The sequence below is a fragment of the Gymnodraco acuticeps genome, unplaced genomic scaffold, assembly GCF_902827175.1.
Source record: "Gymnodraco acuticeps unplaced genomic scaffold, fGymAcu1.1, whole genome shotgun sequence".
NCBI lineage: Eukaryota > Metazoa > Chordata > Actinopteri > Perciformes > Bathydraconidae > Gymnodraco > Gymnodraco acuticeps.
Window position 1 is genome coordinate 1,328,447 of NW_022991091.1, and position 22,154 is coordinate 1,350,600.

Genomic DNA, 22,154 nt, shown 5'->3' on the forward strand with positions numbered 1-22,154 from the left:
CCTGGGTACAGTGACGTGCCCATACCCAAATGGACCAATCCGTGGAGCCGTTACGTTACGTCCGCGGAGCCGTTAGGACCAATCCGCGGACTTCCTCACACACACACACTCACTCAATCTTTTCTCAGCTGCAGCTCCGCCGATTTCTCCTCCCTGAGACGGCGGGATGCGGCGAGGCTGTGAGTCGTGTGTGAGCAAACACACAAACTCCCAGCCAGGCTGCGGGTGTGTGTGTGTGTTCGGGCTGGTTTCGGCCTGGGTTTCGCTGTGTCTCGCTGTCTCGCTGTCTCGCAGACGGCCACTGGGCTCATAGGGAGGGGGGGCAGGAGCTCCAACAAGCCGTTTAGGACAGAGAGTGAATACACATACTATACAGAGATGCTGTATGAGAAACCAATGTGAGTTTGGAACATTGCACAATATACATCTCATTTAGTATACCTCAACAATGGAATTATGATCAGTAGAAATGGCCATGACATGGGACCTTTAAGGTGTCAATTTCAGACCAAATAAATTGTTCAAGTGAAGTGGGAGGTAATTTACTCAACAGTCTGTTAAACCTGCATTCAAATGTGCCTCAGAGGAAATGCAAACACTTGAAGAGTCTTACTTTAATTGCGTTGTTATCATTAATTTTCTGTGGTCTTTAAATCATGACCAGAATTCAAAATGATTTATTTTTTAAACACGCAAAGACGGTGCATATCAGCTCCAAACATCAGCCCAACGCGAGCTGTCTGGAAAATGTCACACAGGTCGAACTCTATCTTCAGTGCCCTCGGCTTTCTTCGAAGGATGGCTGAGGCCATGACCAACAGGGCGTCACATCGTGAGAGCACCACGGGGATGACTGATGGGTGTGGGTGCTGAGGCTCCACCCTGCTGGCTACCCATCCACTGTGATGGATGCAAGAATGAGAGAAGCACAGGGTCTTTGGATTTCATTTGCTCACCGCTCACTTGTTCCTATTGATTTAGGGGTGTGCTGGTGACGGCTGCTGGGATACTGTCTGTGTGTTTGTGTGGGTGTGTGTAAGAGTAATGTGGGTTGCATCTTACTTGTTTTTAATTAAAGAATCAGTCTCTTAAGATCAGTGACAAACAACCAGGGAAAAGCTTTATCAAAATGCATCCAATTTAAAAGAAAAAAGATGAGCATGCATTCTCTGGTAAACAACAACATCTGATAAATAACCGCAGAACCTAGTTTGCTTGATATGGAGGGCAGAGCACATTCCAATATGTTTGGATAATAAATGTCTGTTGCTGCTTTTTAGCTGTGAGAGTCATTCATTTGTTAAGCCAAATGTTCCCATATGGCAATTAGTAGTTATTTGTGCTACATGTGCCAAAAATTACCTGTGGATTCATGAAGTTCCCCGAGACAAATTAAACCCAATGCATGAATTATAAAATAACAAATCGAACACTCACACTGGTTTATTCAGGATGTATTGTCCTTATTTTTTACAACAAAAAACAATTGTTGGGTGGGAGTGTTTCCTGGACCCAAAATAAGTCATTTCATTGTCTTTTATGTTACACCTACCTGACACACTGACCTCTAAACAGCAAAACAACATATCAAATATAATAAAGAGAAAGTGACTAAATGGAGTTCAACTTAACATGGACATTACTGTATATGAATGCATGCTGAGTACTTCCGCCATGAGGCTGGAAAATAGTTTGTTAATTGAATTTTGCTAGGGTGTCAATACAAAGGATTTATGACCTGTTCAGTATTGTTATGCAGGTTCTGTCCAGTGGCCTGCCAATATCCCTCATTGGCGTGCCTTTAGTAATTGAATTGGAAGTCCTAAAGTACACAGTGAAAATCTATTTCCATAATTCTCCAATCAAAAGATTGATTGCCTTGTTGGCACTGTAAGACGCAATGACTTGCCAGATATTGACAAAATCCCCCAAGTTAAGCCCCACGTGTCCCTAATGAGCCCTCTATTGACCAACTTCTGACACACACACACACACACACACACACACACACACACACACACACACACCATCTTCACACTCGCACACAAACCTTTGTGTTCAAATAAAAAATCACTTCCCTAGTAGTCAAAATCCCCAGCCCAGTGACTGTTAATATTCATGAGTCATAACAAAATACCAGAATAGTACATTTCATTTTTCAGTCCCACTTGTTTTTCTCACCTCCTTGCACTCTGTTTAAGTTGTTTTACTTTCTTCTCCTTTTCTGTTCCTTTCTCATAAAGTCAAAGAGCTGACATCAAGTTCCCTAGTATAGCAAATACTCCATTCATCTATCCATCTCCCTCATCCCTGTGTGTGTGTGTGTGTGTGTGTGTGTGTGTGTGTGTGTGTGTGTGTGTGTGTGTGTGTGTGTGTGTGTGTGTGTGTGTGTGTGTGTGTGTGTGTGGTGTGTGTGTGTGTGTTGTGTGTGGTGTGTGTGTGTGTGTGTGTGTGTGTGTGTGTGTGTGTGTGTGTGTGTGTGTTGTGTGGTGTGTGTGTGTGTGTGTGTGTGTGGTGTGTGTGTGTGTGTGTGTGTGTGTGTGTGTGTGTGGTGTGTGTGTGTGTGTGTGTGTGTGTGTGTGTGTGTCCACTGGGATAGAGAGATTTTTATTTAATCCCAGAGCCTCCCTCAGTGATGGATGAAACACCTCCACCACACACACAGTAACACACACACACTTCAGCCATATGCCTGTGTGTAAGACCCAAAGTGTATGAGGGAGACAGAGAAGTCATCAGGTAGACAGAATGAGACAAACAGGAGAGTCATGGGGTCCGAGGGGAGGAAGAGGGATGACAAATAGATTAGATTAGATAGAGAAAACCAAAGAAGCACAATCAGAGAAAATACAGTGGAATTATAAAGTAGAGAGATCGGAAAAAGAGATAAAGTTTTAGCAAACTTTTGAAACAAGATAAGAATCACCCTATTTGCCTGGGGTATACTCACACTGGCACATATAAATACATGATGTGACTATTTAAAGATTACCAAGCAATATTTCTTGATTTAAAAAAGGACAAATTAAAAAAAAATTGAAAACAGTGCTAGTAATTAGGGTTGTCAAGTTAACGCGTTAACACAAACAAAATGTAACGCCACTAATTATTTTAACGCGATTAACGCATGTGTATTTTTTTTCCTCTGCCGCCCCGTAGTTTCAGAGCGCATCGAGTTTAAAATACCATCTACAACAGGGATCACCAACTACATTTGTCCAAGGGCCAAAATGTATCCAAATAGACACTATCGCGGGCCAGCGATTTTTATATAGTCCACAATGCTAATGGGGCACGCTCAGGTACTGCGGACCGCATAAAGCTTAGCAGACTCTTCGCGCTAACGAAGCATCACTTCTAGGCAGGGTTGGGAGGGTTACTTTGTAAATGTAATCAGTTACTGAATACTGAATACATGCTCTGAAAGTAATCAGAATACAGTTAGTAACGTATTCAGATTACTTTTAGAATACTTTCTTTTTCCATAACAGATGGGTATGTTTTGGTGAACAGGAGACACGTATTTTACTGTTTAATGGCTTATCAAGAACTCAAAAACAACATCTTGGTGTCATTCTGGACAGCTCTCTCTCATCTGCACCCCACATAAAAAACATCACCCGGACTGCATTCTTTGTACTGCCTTAAAACCTTTCCTTGGAATATGTTATGAATTGTAAGGTGTCCTTGGTGCTTTGAAAGGCGCCCCTAAATAGAATGAATTATCATTATTATGTATTATTATTATTATCTGAAACGATGTAATAACTTTTAAAACTTTTTCCAGTCACTTGCCCCATGCCTTCAGCAGCAGCAGGCCATTCACTTTGATTTGATCCCGTTATGAAATGTCATCATTTCGACAATAAAGAAATGCTACATAAACGTTGTCTTGCACATTTTATTTAACCATCTCCGTTTCTAACTTTCAATATATTTTAAAAGAGATCTCTCTCTCATCTGCGTGCGGGGGCGGGGCCTCACAGACACGCTGCATCTCTCTCTCGCTCACAGACATGCTGCAGCGCTGTGCAGTGTGCACACAGTTCTGCAGGTAATGAATATTACATTTTGTGAGGAAACTTTTCCACCAATAATTCCAATAAGTATTCCAAAATGTATTCACTTCAGGTTTACGAAAGTAACTGTAATCAGATTACTCGTTTTTCAAATGTAACGCCAGCTGAATACAGTTAGCCTACTTGATTTTTGTATTCTGATTACGTAACGCTGTTAGGCTACATGTATTCCGTTACAACCCAACCCTGCTTCTAGGCTACTGTCCCGCAGCTCATGCCTCTCTGTTGGACTCTATCGCAGCGGGGCTACTGCTGTGTTGCGGAGCGCACAAAGCAGACTCTTCACAACGAAGGATCACTTCTTCTTCAAGGCAGGGAAGGTTTCGCAGTCTACTGTCACTGCGCCTTACTCACGAGACGTTGTAAAAAAAAAAATGGGCGTGGGGCGAACGCAGTAACCACTCCGCCAACGCCACAGTCACCCCAGTCGTGCGGGCCGGATGAGAATGTCTGGCGGGCCGGATGTAGCCCGCGGGCCGCCAGTTGGCAGGTCACTGATCTACAAGCTGATGCCGACAGCCCCGCTCCTGCCGCCCGCTTGTGGCAGACCACACTTCCACGCTCACCGGCAGGCACCGACTGGCTGTTGGGAGGACCGGGAGGGTGTGTGTATGTGTGGCCCGAGCGAGCGAGAGAGAGACCTTACGTGCATTGTTGTTGTTAGCATCTGGTGCTAGCTAGCTGCGCTAACGGATATGGAGCTGTTTAAATGAAAACAGAGGAGCGACATTTCGCCACAACTGCGCCGAGCACTTGACTTTATGCAGGAAGCCAGACAGTGGGACATTGTACGAAAAGTCAGCACACTCAGCACGGATAGTGCGCAACATGATTGCAGCGTCCAGGCAGCTCCCGTTCGAGCATATGCCTTGAGTTGCACATAGCTCCAACGATCCATCACACACACATACACACAAACACACACACACACACACACACACACCATTTGTATTGTATTATTGTATGAGAGAGGTTCCAGGTTGAATTGAGGCGAATATTGGTAATGTTCAGAGGTTGTTGTGTTTAATATTCATGAGAATATTTGTCATTGTTCAAATGATAATAAACATTAGCATAAAGCATATGTGTCCACTCATATGTTGATAAGAGTATTACAAACTTGAAAAAGATTCCTCTAAAGTACATTTAGAACAGATAAAAAATGTGCGATTAATTTGCGATTAATCGCGATTAACTATGGACAATCATGCGATTAATCGCGATTAAATATTTTAATCGACTGACAGCCCTACTAGTAATAGATATCAACATACCATTGATAGGGACGGCTTTTTTATATATATTTGTGTTTATAAATGTGCACAGACAGTGTCATTTGTGGTGCAAAGTGGTAACTTTCACTTGACACACTGCAACGCAATCTGAATTGCCTGGCTGATGTTTAACGGCAAAAGTATAAATAGATCTAAATATTTCTAATATAAATCTGAAATGGTCACTTTATGTTGAATATAGCTGATTTTATTTTCAAATTGACTTCATTCCTTGATCAACTTGCTAAAAGGAATTGCATTTCATTGATGGTAATGTTTTGAATATAATGTTCTCATTCATAACACTCCGTTCGATGTCTCACTATGGGATGCGCCTCATCGCGGAGCAAACAGAAGCATCAATCTCATTACGCCAATCCTGATTGGCTGGTGATCTTGACGTCAGCGTCAGGGAATTCACCCCCTATAAGTAGCTTGCGCCACGACGCATGCGTCATTCAAACACCTCTTCTCGCTTCAGAACACATCTCTATAGTAGCCGGACAAGCTTAACGGTCCACAGACTGAACCCAAATATAACCATTTCGGTCGACGGGCGCTCGCCGGCTACTCCTTCTGCTTTGCAAGAAGACGGTAATACTAACGCCAGTTAGTATTAAAATCGACCTCGCCGTTTCTTTCCCCGGAAAGTAAGGTAAGGTTTTGATTTTTTCTCAAGCTAGCTACGCACCTGTTGCTAGCTAGCTTCCCCCTCACACCAGAGGAGTCAGGGACTCGGAGGCTCGGTCATGCGGCTGCGGGTTGAAGATAGCAGGCACAGACTCACACCAGGTCTGCTCGTCCTGCCTCGGGCTGGAACACGCCCAGGAGGCTATCGACAACCCCGGCTCGTGCGGGCATTGTGCCCGTTTCATCCGAAAGAGCCTCCACCGACGGCTAGCACACCAAGCTAGCTTGTTGGAACAGGACTCCCTCATGTCCACTGATTCGCCGTTTGGCAATCAAGACACGGGGGCGTCCGCCGCAGAGACTGAGCCCCTCACTGTGTCGGTCTGGGGCTCACTAACAGCGGCAGCTGCGGAACCGGGATCCCACGCCGTGTCAGGCCGGGACCCGGTGGCGGCAAGAGACGTGGGAACGGAGCCCCACGACCCACCAGGCGGCAGCTCCCGGCGAGACCTCACCATGGTCTCGCCCGCAGAGGCTCGGCCTGCTCCGCATACCGCCGATGGAACTGCTGGTGGCAGCCCACCTCCTACCGAGGATGGGCCCGTCACCAAGCAGGAACCCCACGCTGCCAGCGAAGCTGGACAGTTTCCAGTCGACCATGACTGAACGGTCCTACAGAGCCGCAGCGTTGTCCGTGTTTCCTCACTGCTAACCGCATACCAAGCGGAGCTCTGTGAGGATTTGAGTAATCCTGGACCGGCCGTTCTGGATGAGTTGGCCGCGGTCACAGACATTTGTCTCCGTGTCCAACGCTGCGCCGTCCAAGCCACGGGCAAAACAATGGGGATCATGGTGGTGCAGGAAAGAGCTAGATGGCTCAACCTCACCAACCTCCCAGACCGGGAAAAGGAGGATGTGCTTGACATGCCCATCGTTCCCAAAGGGATTTTCGGCTCCGCTCTTGCCTCCATGCAGAGGAGATGCGAGTCGGAAAAGAAGGAGGACGAGGCCCTCTGCCTCCCTCGAAGGGCCCAGCCGCTGCCTTCGCAGCGGCAGCCCTTCGTCCAAGCTGCTCCGAACCCTGCTTGGTTCAAAATACCGAAAATGCAGAGGTCGCAGTCCGCCCTGAGTCCCCAGCCCAGGCAGGGGACGAGGGCGAGCTGGCCTAGAAAATCTCCGGTTCCGGCTGCAGCCCAGGCGCAGCCAACCCAGAATTTCGGCCAGCAGTCGAGGAAGAAGAAGCGAGCGGCGTGACAGCCCCTCCTTCTCCCCTCTGTGACAGAGCTGGAAGTCTACGGTTCCCCAGCTCTAAATGTGTTCCCGCCGCCTCGAGAGATGCCTCAACACCATCCTCAAGTCCGCATAAACACATGTCACACACTTATTGATTTTTCTGTCATAAAACATTTTCCGCTGACGCATCCAGGCTTCGAGCCAAGGGCGCAGCTCGAAAAAATGAAAAGAAAAACAATAAACAGTCCGTCAACTGTTCCCCTTCTGAGAGCAGCTACGGCCTCTCTCAAAGGGTGGACAATTGACGGGTCTGTGAAGGCACCACCGTCACGCGCATGCGCAGTGCCGGCTGGACCTGTAAAGGTACCACCGTCACACGCATGCGCAGTGCCGGCTGGGGTTGTGAAGGCACCACCGTCACGCACATGCGCAGTGCCGGCTGGAGCTGTAAAGGCACCACCGTCACGTGCATGCGCAGTGCCGGCTGGAGCTGTAAAGGCACCACCGTCACGCGCATGCGCAGTGCCGGCTTGGGTTGTGAAGGAACCACCGTCACGCGCATGCGCAGTGCCGGCTGGAGCCGTAAGGGCACCACCGTCACGTGCATGCGCAGTGCCGGCTGGAGCTGTAAAGGCATCACCGTCACGCGCATGCGCAGTGCCGGCTGGAGCTGTAAAGGCATCACCGTCACGCGCATGCGCAGTGCCGGCTGGGGTCGTGAAGGCACCACCGTCACGCGCATGCGCAGTGCCGGCTGGAGCTGTAAAGGCATCACCGTCACGCGCATGCGCAGTGCCGGCTGGGGTCGTGAAGGCACCACCGTCACGCGCATGCGCAGTGCCGGCTGGGGTTGTGAAGGCACCACCGTCACGTGCATGCGCAGTGCCGGCTGGAGCTGTAAAGGCACCACCGTCACGCGCATGCGCAGTGCCGGCTTGGGTTGTGAAGGCACCACCGTCACGCGCATGCGCAGTGCCGGCTGGAGCCGTAAGGGCACCACCGCCACGCGCGTGCGCTGTGTCGGTGGGGATTGTCGAAATGGGGCACCACAGTGCTCAGACACTGGAGGGCCCCATAACACAACAAATAGAGACTCAGAGGGGAAGAGACGTGACATCTCAGCTGGCTCTCAGGAGCATACAGCAGGAGATGCTCACGACATCTGCTTGGGTTTCTCAAGACAGTTACACGGAGCTACAGACTCCAAGTCACCGTCACCCCCCCTCGCTTCTCAGGCATTCTGCATTCGCAGGCCCGAGGAGAGTCAGCCCATATTCTGGAGAGAGAGATTCTCTCACTCCTAGAAAAGAGGGCTATATCTATTGTACCCGCCGAGCAGAGTCAGGGCGGCTTCTATTCCAAGTACTTCCTCGTTCCCAAACGGGGAGGGAACGGAATTCGGCCAATACTTGATTTGAGGGCTCTGAACAAATATCTAAAAAGATATAAGTTCAGAATGCTCACTCACACATCTCTGCTGCGGCTCGTGCGACAAGACGACTGGTTTACATCAGTCGACCTGAAAGATGCGTATTTTCACATCCCAGTATATTACCCACACAGGAAATATCTGAGATTCGCATTTCAGGGGATCTGTTATGAATACAGAGTACTCCCCTTCAGTCTGTCTCTCAGTCCAAGTGTGTTTGTACGATGTACGGAAGCCGCGATAGCCCCGTTAAGACAACAGGGTATTCGCCTGGCGACCTACCTGGACGACTGGCTGCTTCTCGCACAGTCGGAGCAGGAGGCTGTTACGCAGACAAATGTCCTCGTAAAGCACCTGCTCAACCTGGGTTTCATAATAAACACAGAGAAGAGCATGTTGTGCCCCGCGCAGACTATACTCTTCCTGGGTTTACGCCTGAACTCGGTGCCCTTTTCAGCTCGCTTGTCAGTGGAAAGAGTGAAAGCTTTCAGAGCTTGTCTCGCTCTTTTCCAGCTGCGCAAACATGTTCTCTTCAGATCATGCCTGCGATTGCTGGGGCTCATGGCGTCAGCCATCCTGGTCGTACGACTGGGACGCTTACACATGAGGGAGTTTCAGCGCTGGGTGGCCGCCCTAAAACTAAACCCGAGTGATACAGAGTGATGGTTACTGTGAAATGCGTAATGGCACTGCGCCACTGGCTGCACCCGACTTTTCTAGTACGAGGTGTGCCTATGGGTGCTGTCCTTTCACGGAAAGTGGTCACCACGGACGCATGTCTGACAGGTTGGGGAGGTATTTATGAAGGTCGCCCGGTGAGGGGTCTCTGGAGCAGAGACCTCCAGCGGGCGCACATAAATTACCTGGAGCTTTTAGCGGTGTTTCTCACCCTAAAACGCTCTCTGCCTTTCCTCAGGGGACATCACGTCCTCGTGAGGACAGACAATACGACCACAATATCGTATATTAACCGCCAAGGGGGTTTGCGTTCTCTCCAGTTACACACACTGGCGCGCAAACTGATCCTATGGAGCGGTAGACGTCTCCTCTCTCTGAGAGCGACGCACGTACCGGGAGTGATGAACCTCGGGGCAGATCTACTGTCCAGAGGTATACCACTTTATGCAGACTGGACTCTACATCCAAGGATTGTGAGCCAGCTGTGGGTGCGTTACGGCAGAGCCGCGGTGGATCTGTTCGCATCGAAAGACAACGCTCAGTGTCAGCTGTTCTTTTCGATGCGCGATCTAAATGCACCGTTAGGCGTGGATGCACTCGCGCACGATTGGCCCCCGGGCCTTCTGTACGCGTTCCCACCCCTGGCTCTGATACCCCCAACTCTGGCCAGAGTGAGAGAGCAACGCCACACACTTATCCTGATAGCTCCGCACTGGCCAGCTATGTACTGGCCAGCGGAGATATATCAGCTGCTGTGCGGGCAGCCATGGCAGCTCCCACTACGCAGGGACATACTGTCCCAAGCGGGGGGGGCAATCTTTCACCCACACCCAGAGTGCTTGGCTCTATGGGCCTGGCCCGTGAGTGGTACAATCTGAATACAGTGTGACATGAAGCTGACCCTGGCAGCTGCCAAGCGAGCCAGTGGCACTCATGCGCTATCTGTACAGTCTTCATGCACTCAGTTCGCCCCAGGGCAAACAGAGTGTGGTTGAAGCCCAACCCTACCTTTATCTTAAGGCGGTTGGTTCAGGTACCACATTTGACATTGAGGCATCCTCCCCGCCACTGTATTCCTCCGGGGAACAGCGGCCGGATTTGCCGTGTCCAGCCCGTGCTTTACGCACGTACAGGGACAGATCAAGGGTGCTTCGTCATAATGACCAACCCGTTGTGTCCTGGGCTAACCCTTATAAGGGCAAGCCTGTTACTAAGAAACGGCTCTCCCACTGGTTTGTGGAAGCAATTGCTTTGGGGCTCATACGAGTCAGAGTTCGCAGGCACCCTCGGGTCCGCGAGCTCTTTCGACTCAGTGTCTGGCTGCATCCTGGGCTCTGTCCAGGATGTCTCCCATCCAAGACATTGGTGCAGCGGCGAGCTGGTCCTCGCCGCTCACTTTTGTCCGCCTCTTAACAGGCTGGACGTTCTGCTCCCAGTGTGACTCAAGCAGTGCTGGGCACCTGGTTGAGTCAGAGCTCTACCTGTTAAGTTCTGGTTGGTTTGGTGATTTTTTAGATAAGCTCGTCTGACAATACGGGAGCTACAATTTCCCATAGTGAGACATCGAACGGAGTGTTATGAATGAGAACTATAGGTTACTTACGTAACCCCAGTTCTCAGAGTAACATGAAGTGAGATGTCTCACCAGACGGCCCTCCTTGCTATGTTGAAGCGAGAAGAGGTGCTTATTTTGAATGACGCATGCGTCGTGGCGCAAGCTACTTATAGGGGGTGAATTCCCTGACGCTGACGTCAAGATCACCAGCCAATCAGGATTGGCGTAATGAGATTGATGCTTCTGTTTGCTCCGCGATGAGGCGCATCCCATAGTGAGATATCTCACTTCATGTTACTCTGAGAACTGGGGTTACGTAAGTAACCTATAGTTTTGTTTGGAGGATGATAGGAAACACACTGAAAAAGAGATGATTTAAAAAAAGAAAGCTGGTTTTGGGTGTTCATGGCATTTAAATCTTTAATTTATTTAAGAGTCTCTCAAGAGGTTGCTGAAAAACCAATCCCAGCCAAGACCTTTGAAACATTGTGTGTCTGACCACAGCAGTATGTCCTGTTGTAATTAAAGCAGGAGAGGCTGCTGTCCCTCGATCCCCAGGAGAAGAGAAAAGAGGTTAGTATTTATTCAGATTTAGTCTCCTGTTGACACAATATAACCCTGGGATTTCACTGTATTTATCCTTGCCACCAACAATAAACTATTTACAATAACCTGTGTGTTTCACATTGGACCTTTTTAATGTATTTCTAAATTACAGTGGTGCTTGCTAGATTCCAACCATTGCTGTAGCCTTGTTTTCTGCAAAAAGTAGATTTTCCCAAATTACAAGATGATTTACGTAGTTGTTTGCTTTAAGACAGATAATGCAGATTATAGTGTGTGTGTGTGTGTGTGTGTGTGTGTGTGTGTGGTGTGTGTGTGTGTGTGTGTGTGTGTGTGTGTGTGTGTGTGTGTGTGTGTGTGTGTGTGTGTGTGTGTGTGTGTGTGTGTGTGTGTGTGTGTGTGTGTGTGTGTGTGTGTGTGTGTGTGTGTGTGTGTGTGTGTGTGTGTGTGTGTGTGTGTGTGTGTGTGTGTGTGTGTGTGTGTGTGTGTGTGTGTGTGTGTGTGTGTGTGTGTGTGTGTGTGTGGATGTAAACATTATCATACAATGAGCAGGTCTCCTGCTGGTCTGACAGTAAATCTTTAAAAGCTCCATTCCTTAACCTGCCCGAATGGTTTCTGTTCTAATATAATTATGAAGTAATTATTTTATAGTAGGTCATAATACACTCTCATTCACACAGAGGGGCATTTGACGTTTAAATTGAGTTTAATTATTTGATTTTATTTGCAGTGGGGATTTTTCAGGATCGCTTAATGTTTAATTTTGATTGAGGGCAAGTGAAGTGGTTTATGACACTATTGTTAAAGTGCTGTTCTCAATAGGGCTCCAGGTTTCACAGTTTTAATAAAAGGAGCTCACCCCCGGGCCAGTTGCCAGTAAAACGACTGGCTCTGTTTCATGTGAGCGAGAGAGATGGCCTATAAGGGCCTTTTTCTCAGGCTGCAATCAATCAGTCACATTTTCTGACTGTTTGTCAATTATGCATGCTCAGGCTGGATGGCAAGGTAGTGAAGAGGCCAGACAAGGTTTCACTTTAAGTTTTCAACTTTGAAAAATAAGTTCACATTAAGATTACAAATCAGCAACACACACATACAATGGAGCGGCTCGGGTCCTGTCAGGGTCGATGATTTCTAAGGAATAATGTCGCTGAAATTACCCTTTTTATTTGTCGTCAATTAAGAGGAAATCAATTTCATTGCCTTCAAGACAATTTAGATACACTCAATTCCCAGCTGTTGTAAAGCAAAGCTGCAGAGTGACTTATTCAAATTGCTGACACCACATACTTGACATTAACAGCTAGCTGACATGATGCAAAGTCCTGGAGGCTTTTAGTTCGGCTGTGAATAGTTTTTAGTTGGTGTTTCAAGCAGCAATTTGTCCGTATCACGGTGGATTGTTTTCCCCTTTGGGACAAATCACTGTGATATCTCTGCCTCTCTATCTCTGTCTCTGGCCACAGTTTATCTGCAATGGCATAACAGCTCATTCCATCACCTCCTAACTTTATAATTATCTTGTACCTCCTGATAAAACGCTCTGCAGCATATCGCAATATGCTGCAGAGCGTTTTTCATTTGTACATTCTTAACATGTTTTATTTGTTATCTTTGTCATCCTTCACAGGTTACTTTGTTAAAGAATATGGTCTGACAGGAGTATTGTCTTCAATCACATGCACAGATCAACTTGAATCCCTTCAGTACAGAAATAAAGCAGCGATGATAAACCAATATATCCTGAGTAGATACTTGAGGTTAAGTCTGACCTTGCTCTGTGTTTTTGTGCACATGTGAAAAGCCTTTTGTTCAGTTTCTAGCAGACCTAATAGTCACACACTTGCTTACAAAGTCTTTGCTGTTACTCAGTGCTGTGACATTCACTGCTATTTGAGTGAATGGGGCTCATTGGCTTGCTTGGTTGCCTTTTAGCAAGCACTGTAGGAACATAAAGTTTAACTAGACACTTTACATCACTCTTCACCTTTATGTCATTGGTGCATAATAAACTAAATTGAACAAATCTAAACTTAAAACATTTATTGTATTTGGTCTAAAGTGATCTTGAATCAATGGTATTGATTCTCCATCCCTCAAAGCCATTGCAACAGCTTTGTTGTATTAAACACTTTATCACCAATCTCAGTTTGTCTGTGTCTTCATGAAAGACATGCTTGTACTTGTATCCATACAAATTCATGATGACCTTTTTCAATTCCCAAGTCAAGTCTCCAATGTTAAATGTCAAGCATTTTCTTTTCAAACCAAGACAAGGTATTTTCCTGTATAAATTCAATTCATCCAGTAACACTCCTCAACAGTAGAGCTTACCATTGTTAAGAGAAAGGCTTCTGGCCTAAGGGTGCTGATACATATTTCCTCCTTCAAACCTTTGTAGGTCTAAAGCTGACTAAGTGGTCAAATCAGATAGAAAAGGCCTGAAGGGTGCATTGAATCGGCACGTTTAAACCTTTGTTCAAGTGCCATGGCAAGAAAAAGCTAAGCATCTGTGTAGTCAAACAAAATAACAGTTTAAGGGAAAATATAGAGCAATGATACGTACTGTACCCACAACAATTTTAAATTATACATTTCTATGAAAAAAAGAAATATGACATTAGGTAGATGGAAGAAACGTAGGTACATTTGTAAATTAGTAATATGGGAGATAAGCTGACCCTAAACATTGAATACGAGCATGACATTTTACAAACATTTGAATATTCAAGATCCATTTATATGTTTGTATTAAAAACGTTTGCAATGTGTGATACTGTAATGTCGAGTTTCCCTGATCTTTAGAGTATATTTTTTTATTCAAGCATTACGTGGGTCATTCCAGAATTGGAGGACAATTTATACACCAACATTTTTGAAAAATGAACCTTTTATTTTATTTATTTTTTTTATGTATTTAGGAAAAACAGATAATAAACCATCAAAAAAAGTGATTTGCCCAGCTAGGCATCAAATGTATATTTTCCAATGAAGAATTACCCCTGTTACTCTAATTATAGTAACAGGGTTGAAAGTAACAGGGTTGACAATCAATGCTAATTAACCTCAGGAATTATTGCTAGATGTAGCATGTAATGCTACTTTCAAGGCAAGGACACACTTGGATATCTAATGCAAGAAAGATAACTTTGAAATTAATATGCTTTATTCTGATAATATCAGTAACAGTGTTGAGTGGGTCAGAGTGCCACACTCTTTTAAGACTGAAAAGATTGTAAAAATATGAAAAATAAAAGAGAGGACTTAGTTGTGTTCTACCCATGGCACTAGCACATGGCTTGCTGATGTCATCTGACTTACAGTTTGTTCACTTCCTGTGCCAATCTAAAAAGGTTTGGGTAACAGGGTTGAACGCATGTTGAGGGACACACCTTCTGTGCAAAATTACTGTTATTTAAAATATGTTTATGATTTAACAAATTGATTTTACCATTACAAGAGACATATATCAATGTGAATGACCTTATTTTACCTTAATTTACTGCAGTTTTCTGTATGCCCAACACATTTAATTGGTTATAGCCTGATGCATGATGGGCAATATCACATCTAATCAAAATCAATTTGTTTGACTGTGATGCGACAATTACACCTTGAGGGAAGAGCAGATTAAATCCTGTCGTCTTTGGATGATTGAATTAGAACATGTTATTAAAAAGGATAACGAGTATGTGAAAGCAAACATTAGGCTTTGATTACTACTCTCATCAAGAGGTAATATTAAGCTAAGTGCAAAACAGCGTTTTTAAATGCACAAAGCTTATCAGGCAAAGCGTGTAGGTAAATTAACCAGCAGCCCTATCGCAACTCTCAGTGCTGTGTTTGCCTATAAAGTAGTGATTTTACAGCCATTAACTACAATTGGAATCTCTTCTCTCTGACCAGAATGGGGATGTGGTGTGTGGCTATATGTGCCTATTTGCATATGTGTGTGTGATGTAGTCAGTTCACTTTTTAAAAATAATAGTGCTGTGAATGTGTCGATAATTAAAAGCTCCATTCATTTCAGTCCTTACCTTCCACTTGCATCATTTGGTTGTCCCTGTGAAAACATGTTGATTATAATGCTTGCCTCATACCAGGAGACACTATCGGGTCAAAAGTAATAGTTGTGTATATATATTTATATTATATTATTATTTGTAACGATTCGTTAACCACACTACAAGCTAAATGTTTTTTATAACAGCCCTAAAATAAAGCATACACAAAGGCAAACCCTGCAGCTTGTGGGGGGTCTGATGCTGCATTGTAAGCAAAGTGATTTGAGAGCCCTTTTTCCCAGACAGGTAATTTGATTCTTGGAGGTCGATGTTGGCTGGTGTTGGGGGTCGCCCAAGTAGCGAGTCCCCACTCTAATAAAACCAGAGAGCCGTGCGGGACCAGGAGGCTAAAAACCCCCATTAACTTCTCTCCCATCAACATGGGGACAGGTAACCTCATGACCCTGCAAAGCTGCCTTACGCCCCCATCATGTGACCTGGGAGCTGCAGAGCTGATGACTAGGCAGCTAAAGTCCGACGTTATTTTAAGAGAACACCTGAAGGTATAAGGGAAAAATAGACTTTTAGTTTGTCAATTTTTTTCCTGCCTGTGTTGAGGATAACATTTTGTGAGCAAAATGGCTTGACAATTAACCATGATTTCTCATTATATTTAAATAAAAATGCTCTTTGTAGTTCATTGACCAACAGATTACTTCCACTGTATTTAGAATAAATAATGGCTGAATGTATTTGAAGCATTTTGAAATTAAAATGTATTGTCCATTGGTCTATTCTCGTACAACAGTAAGGATTGACCAAGTGGTGGAAGGAGAATACATTGAGGCCGGAGAAAATAATTTAGCCAGTGTTTGTTTTATTTTATATTGCAAATCAACAACAAGCTGTCCAGGTTGTTTTTTTGTTCAACTTAAACAATGAGCTTCCCTTTTAATCTATAGAGATATTCAAATAAGGCACACATGTTTAAAAAACTCTATTTATTACAATAATGGTCCTCATATATCAGGAATATTGCTTGTTTAGGGTATTTAAAAGATCACTCCCTTAAATAAAGAAAACCCCCCTCTATTCTCTATGCAAAATGGTACAGCCTGAATTACCTCTGGAATGGAAACTCTCATTTCCTATTGGGCAGATTGGACCAGCAGGTCAAATGGATGAGAGCTACAGTATACAGTGGGGCAAAAAAGTATTTAGTCAGCCACCAATTGTGCAAGTTCTCCCACTTAAAAAGATGAGAGAGGCCTGTAATTTTCATCCTAGGTACACTTCAACTATGAGAGACAGAATGAGAAGAATCCAGAAAATCACATTGTCTGATTTTTAAAGAATGTATTTGCAAATTATGGTGGAAAATAAGTATTTGGTCAATAACAAAAGTTCATCTCAATACTTTGTTATATACACTTTGTTGGCAATGACAGAGGTCAAACGTTTTCTGTAAGTCTTCACAAGGTTTTCACACACTGTTGCTGGTATTTTGGCCCATTCCTCCATGCAGATCTCCTCTAAAGCAGTGATGTTTTGGGGCTGTCGCTGGGCAACACGGACTTTCAACTCCCTCCAAAGATTTTCTATGGGGTTGAGATCTGGAGACTGGCTAGGCCACTCCAGGACCTTGAAATGCTTCTTACGAAGCCACTCCTTCGTTGCCCGGGCGGTGTGTTTGGGATCATTGTCATGCTGAAAGACCCAGCCACGTTTCATCTTCAATGCCCTTGCTAATGGAAGGAGGTTGTCACTCAAAATCTCACGATACATGGCCCCATTCATTCTTTCCTTTACACGGATCAGTCGTCCTGGTCCCTTTGCAGAAAAACAGCCCCAAAGCATGATGTTTTCACCCCCATGTTTCACAGTAGGTATGGTGTTCTTTGGATGCATCAAAGCATTCTTTCTCCTCCAAACACGTCTCGTTGAGTTTTTACCAAAAAGTTCTATTTTGGTTTCATCTGACCATATGACATTCTCCCAATCCTCTTCTGGATCATCTAAATGCTCTCGAGCAAACTTCAGACGGGCCTGGACATGTACTGGCTTAAGCAGGGGGACACGTCTGGCACTGCAGGATTTGAGTCCCTGGCGGCGTAGTGTGTTACTGATGGTAGCCTTTGTTACTTTGGTCCCAGCTCTCTGCAGGTCATTGACTAGGTCCCCCCGTGTGGTTCTGGGATTTTTGCTCACCGTTCTTGTGATCATTTTGACCCCACGGGGTGAGATCTTGCGTGGAGCCCCAGATCGAGGGAGATTATCAGTGGTCTTATATGTCTTCCATTTTCTAATAATTGCTCCCACAGTTGATTTCTTCACACCAAGCTGCTTACCTATTGCAGATTCAGTCTTCCCAGCCTGGTGCAAGTCTACAATTTTGTTTCTGGTGTCCTTTGACAGCTCTTTGGTCTTGGCCATAGTGGAGTTTGGAGTGTGACTGTTTGAGGTTGTGGACAGGTGTCTTTTATACTGATAACGAGTTCAAACAGGTGTCATTAATACAGTTAACGAGTGGAGGACAGAGGAGGCTCTTAAAGAAGAAGTTACAGGTCTGTGAGAGCCAGAAATCTTGTTTGTTGCACACGCACAATAAGGGGCACACTCTGGACTTAATTATCTCAAAGGGTCTGAATATCTCTAAGGTTGTGGTGACTGATGTTGCAGTCTCTGACCATTCCTGTGTTTTCTTTGAGAGCTCTATTTCTGTTCACAATTTTTTTTCAAAAAGAGGTAACCACAAATCGATATTTAACTGAAAATACTAGGGAAATGTTTACTCAGAATTTTTCTTCCACACTTGCCCCTGCTAACATCTCAGTAAATGAGCTAGTAGATCATTTTAATTCAAAAATTAAAAATGTTATAGATGCCATTGCTCCAACTAAGGTAAAGGAAGTGACTGGGAAGAAAATATCTCCATGGAGAAAGGCCATGCCCGTGAGAGCAGAAAAAAGACAGTGTCGAAAAGCTGAACGTAGGTGGCGAAAAACAAATCTCCAGGTTCACTTTGAAATCTATAAAGAGAGACTTGGCCTTTATAATTTGGAATTGAAAAACGCACGACAATCGTTCTTCTCTGACATCATTACCAAAAACAAAAACAACGCACGTGCCTTGTTTGCTACCGTAGACAGACTAACTAACCCCCCAGTGTCAGTAGCCTCTGAATTTCTATCCACCAGGGCGTGCAATGATTTTGCCTCCTTTTTCACTGACAAAATTCAGAAAATCAGACAAGCAGTCAGTGCCTCTGCATCAGGAACAGCAGATGTGTTGTCTCTGTGTCCACTTAACATTCAAACACCATGACACAATTCCATCAGATTAATGATAAAAACCTAGAGGACATTATACAACTTCTGAAATCCTCCTCCTGCTGCCTTGATATTATTCCAACAGGATTTTTCAAAGATGTTTTGCCTTGCATGGCCTCAGATCTACTTCATATAGTAAACAAATCTCTTCACTCAGGTATTTTTCCACAGGCCCTGAAAACTGCAGTCATTAAACCGCTCTTAAAAAAGAATAATCTAGATGCTACAGTAATGCAAGACATGTTGTCAAGTCACAGATTACCAATGGATTAACTAAAATTGAATTTACTTCTACATAGAGTGAGTGCTTATTTTACATTAAGAATGCGAATGACAATATGCCAATTGAAATAACTATGAATTAGTTATGTTAGTGGGTTAGCATGCTATACCCACATGCTCACAAGTTAGTACCGTGACAACCACCTCCTAGCTAGATATACACTGGATTAGTACTTTTACGCTGTGGAGGGGTAGTTATTTAGAAACAGTCAAAGGTGAATGTGTATTCCTATTGGGACTGATGCACTAACATTTGATCACTTTAATGCTCTAAAAAAAAAACACGTTGGGGTTTTAATGACCCCACTGCTGATCAGAACACAATTAAAATGTAAAAAAACTACTCTTCTTATTCTTAACAACAGGGTGCTGTTTATTGTCCATCAAATTCATATTGAACAGTTACCTGCTAGGGTCAGAAGAGACTTTAGGCTTATCACTTAATTACTATTGTTTGATTAACTAATTGCTATTCTTTGTTTTTCCTTCTTCCCCTCTTCTGTCCTCTCTTAAGTGGGATGCCATCACAGAGATGGACGAGCAGAATCGGCCGATCCATACTTTCCAGGTGTGCAATGTGATGGAGCCCAACCAGAACAACTGGCTGCGCTCCAACTGGATTTCTCGACAGGCCGCCCAAAAGATCTACGTGGAGCTTCGCTTCACCCTGAGGGACTGCAACTCCATCCCTTGGGTGTCTGGCACCTGCAAGGAGACTTTCAACCTCTTCTACCATGAGACTGACGAGGCTCACGTTGTCAAATTCAAGCCCCAACAGTACACAAAGATCGACACCATTGCTGCTGATGAGAGCTTCACTCAAATGGACCTCGGAGATCGCATTCTCAAGCTGAACACTGAGGTGCGTGAGGTGGGACCCATGACCAAGAAGGGCTTCTACCTGGCATTTCAGGACATTGGTGCCTGCATTGCCTTGGTTTCAGTGAGGATTTATTATAAGAAATGTCCGTTCACGCTAAGAAACCTGGCCTCATTCCCGGACACAGTGCCTCGTGTGGACTCTTCCTCTTTGGTTGAGGTGAGGGGGGCTTGTATTGAACATGCTGAAGAAAGAGACACACCCAAACTGTTCTGTGGAGCTGATGGAGACTGGCTGGTGCCCCTGGGAAGATGTGTCTGCAGTGTTGCCTACGAGGAGTTTGATGGCTCTTGTTCTGGTGAGTTTTTCAACCTTTTTTAATTGTATTTTGCATTTTACTCATCAATGCTATTCTTGCTGTAGCCTACTGAGAAAAGTGCATTTGTAATCGAAACTGGCCATGGTTTTTAGTGTGTGGAGCTTGTCTGTTATATGGTCCAACTAAAAGGTTTAGGTTTGTCAGAATACAAGCCTCTGATACAATCAAGCCTTGATGGTTTGACAAATATGGGTAGACAAACAGTGTTGTATATGTGAGAAAGAAAACTTTAAGACATAGTCAGGGTTTTTACCCAAAATAAATGATGAATGCTTTTTTCTTTTAGCGTTAAACAAAAATCACATAAAGGGTATTCGGTTATTTCAGAATTTATCACTTGTTTTTAAGGGTTCCAGTATTTCTTCCTCTATTTACTACTTAACAACTACGGTGGAATGCGCTGTCGTGCAGGAAGCTGATTTTCCACCGTCGTCAAATGTAGCTTTTTCATATTATTTATCTTCCCCCAATTGCAAACATTACGTATGTTTTATCCTTGTGTAATTCAGTCTTCTGTGTGTTCCCAAGTGTTCATTTAATCTTGTGTCAGCATGGTACAACAAACAGTTTGAAATAGTAACCTGACCAGGAAGACAGCCATTTATTTTGTGTACGTTGTGATGCTTCAGCGAGTCAGATAGATAAGCAATGTGGATAGATGAAGTGGCTGATATAATATACAAGCTTCATTTACATTCACCTCATGCATTTTAACAATGTGTGCAACAACCTCAAATCATATAGGTATGATGTATTATATGTAGGGCCGGGACTCGATTAAAAAAATGAATCTAATTAATTAGAGGCTTTGTAATTAATTAATCGAAATTAATCGCATTTTTAATCACATATAAATATTTGACCTAAGAACAGTGAGAAGCAATTTTTTTCACATGGATTTTAGTATACCATTAGGCGCATTCACACCGCAGTACTTTTCCCACAAAGGTTCATGAGAACTCTTTGAACCTGGGGGAGGATTAGGCAAATGAAGCCGCTGACGTCACTTATTCTTCTTCTGCTTTGGATTTACTGGCAGGCCGCAAACCACTTCACGGCGTATACTGCCGCCCAAAGTCCCCGGCCGGAAGTCCCCGGGGACTGGCTTCAGTAGAAGCGGCTGGGAGTCCCAGCAGCCTTCCGAGTAAATCGCCAGAACGCCGACACCTCCTCATCTCCACCGCTCCCATGTTTTATTTTGTGTTGCCATAAGTTAGTCTCTCTGCGTTTCTGCGCTGGGCTAATGCTAATAATGCTAATGCGAGGATAATAAAATGGCGGCTTCACAAAACTTTTTGGGAGTTTTACGGGGCGTGGTTTGCAATCCGCCCAGCCAATCAGAAATATAGCTATTTTCTCACAAGAGAGCCGCACGAAAGTCCCTGCTCTCTAGCAGCTCTCTGCTCTCTAGCAGGGACTTTCGTGGGGGTAAAAAGGTTCTCATGAACTCATTTTAGTACCGGCTCTTTTTGGTGTGAACGCGATAAAAGAGGCTAACGTCCACACTAGCTTCCACGCTAGCTGCTATATGTTTTTGCATTGAGGTGATACTTGAGGCTTGATGTGCTGCGGTGATATGCGAATTCCTTTTTGCATAATTTGCACACAACCGTGCTCTTATCGACGCTTCCATCCGTCCGTTTTTTAAAACAACATTTCCCACTGTTGTTCACTGTGGTTTGTTGTTGTCTGAAGTCATGAACGTTAGTTGGTGCTCCAGTATAATCGGTACGCCTGAAACTCATCCAGTGAGAAACGTTCCGCGGTGCAAAAATAAGTGCGATTAAAATGCGTTAATTTTTTTAACGCGTTAATTTTTGTGTAATTAATTAATCTTAATTAATGCGTTAAAGTCCCGACCCTAATTATATGTTAATGGGTGTCTATCTTTCCACAAG

The 22,154-nt window shown here is 44.6% G+C and overlaps 1 protein-coding gene across 1 annotated transcript in view; it reads left to right on the forward strand.

Moving 5' to 3' along the window:
* The window catches only part of LOC117560078 (ephrin type-A receptor 6-like), a 199,098-nt gene that overhangs the window by 42,080 nt on the left and 134,864 nt on the right, over positions 1-22,154 (forward strand). The window contains exon 3 of the mRNA XM_034236834.1: positions 19,572-20,235. Within this exon, the coding sequence (XP_034092725.1) occupies positions 19,572-20,235 (664 nt within the window). The remainder of the gene's footprint in view (positions 1-19,571; positions 20,236-22,154) is intronic.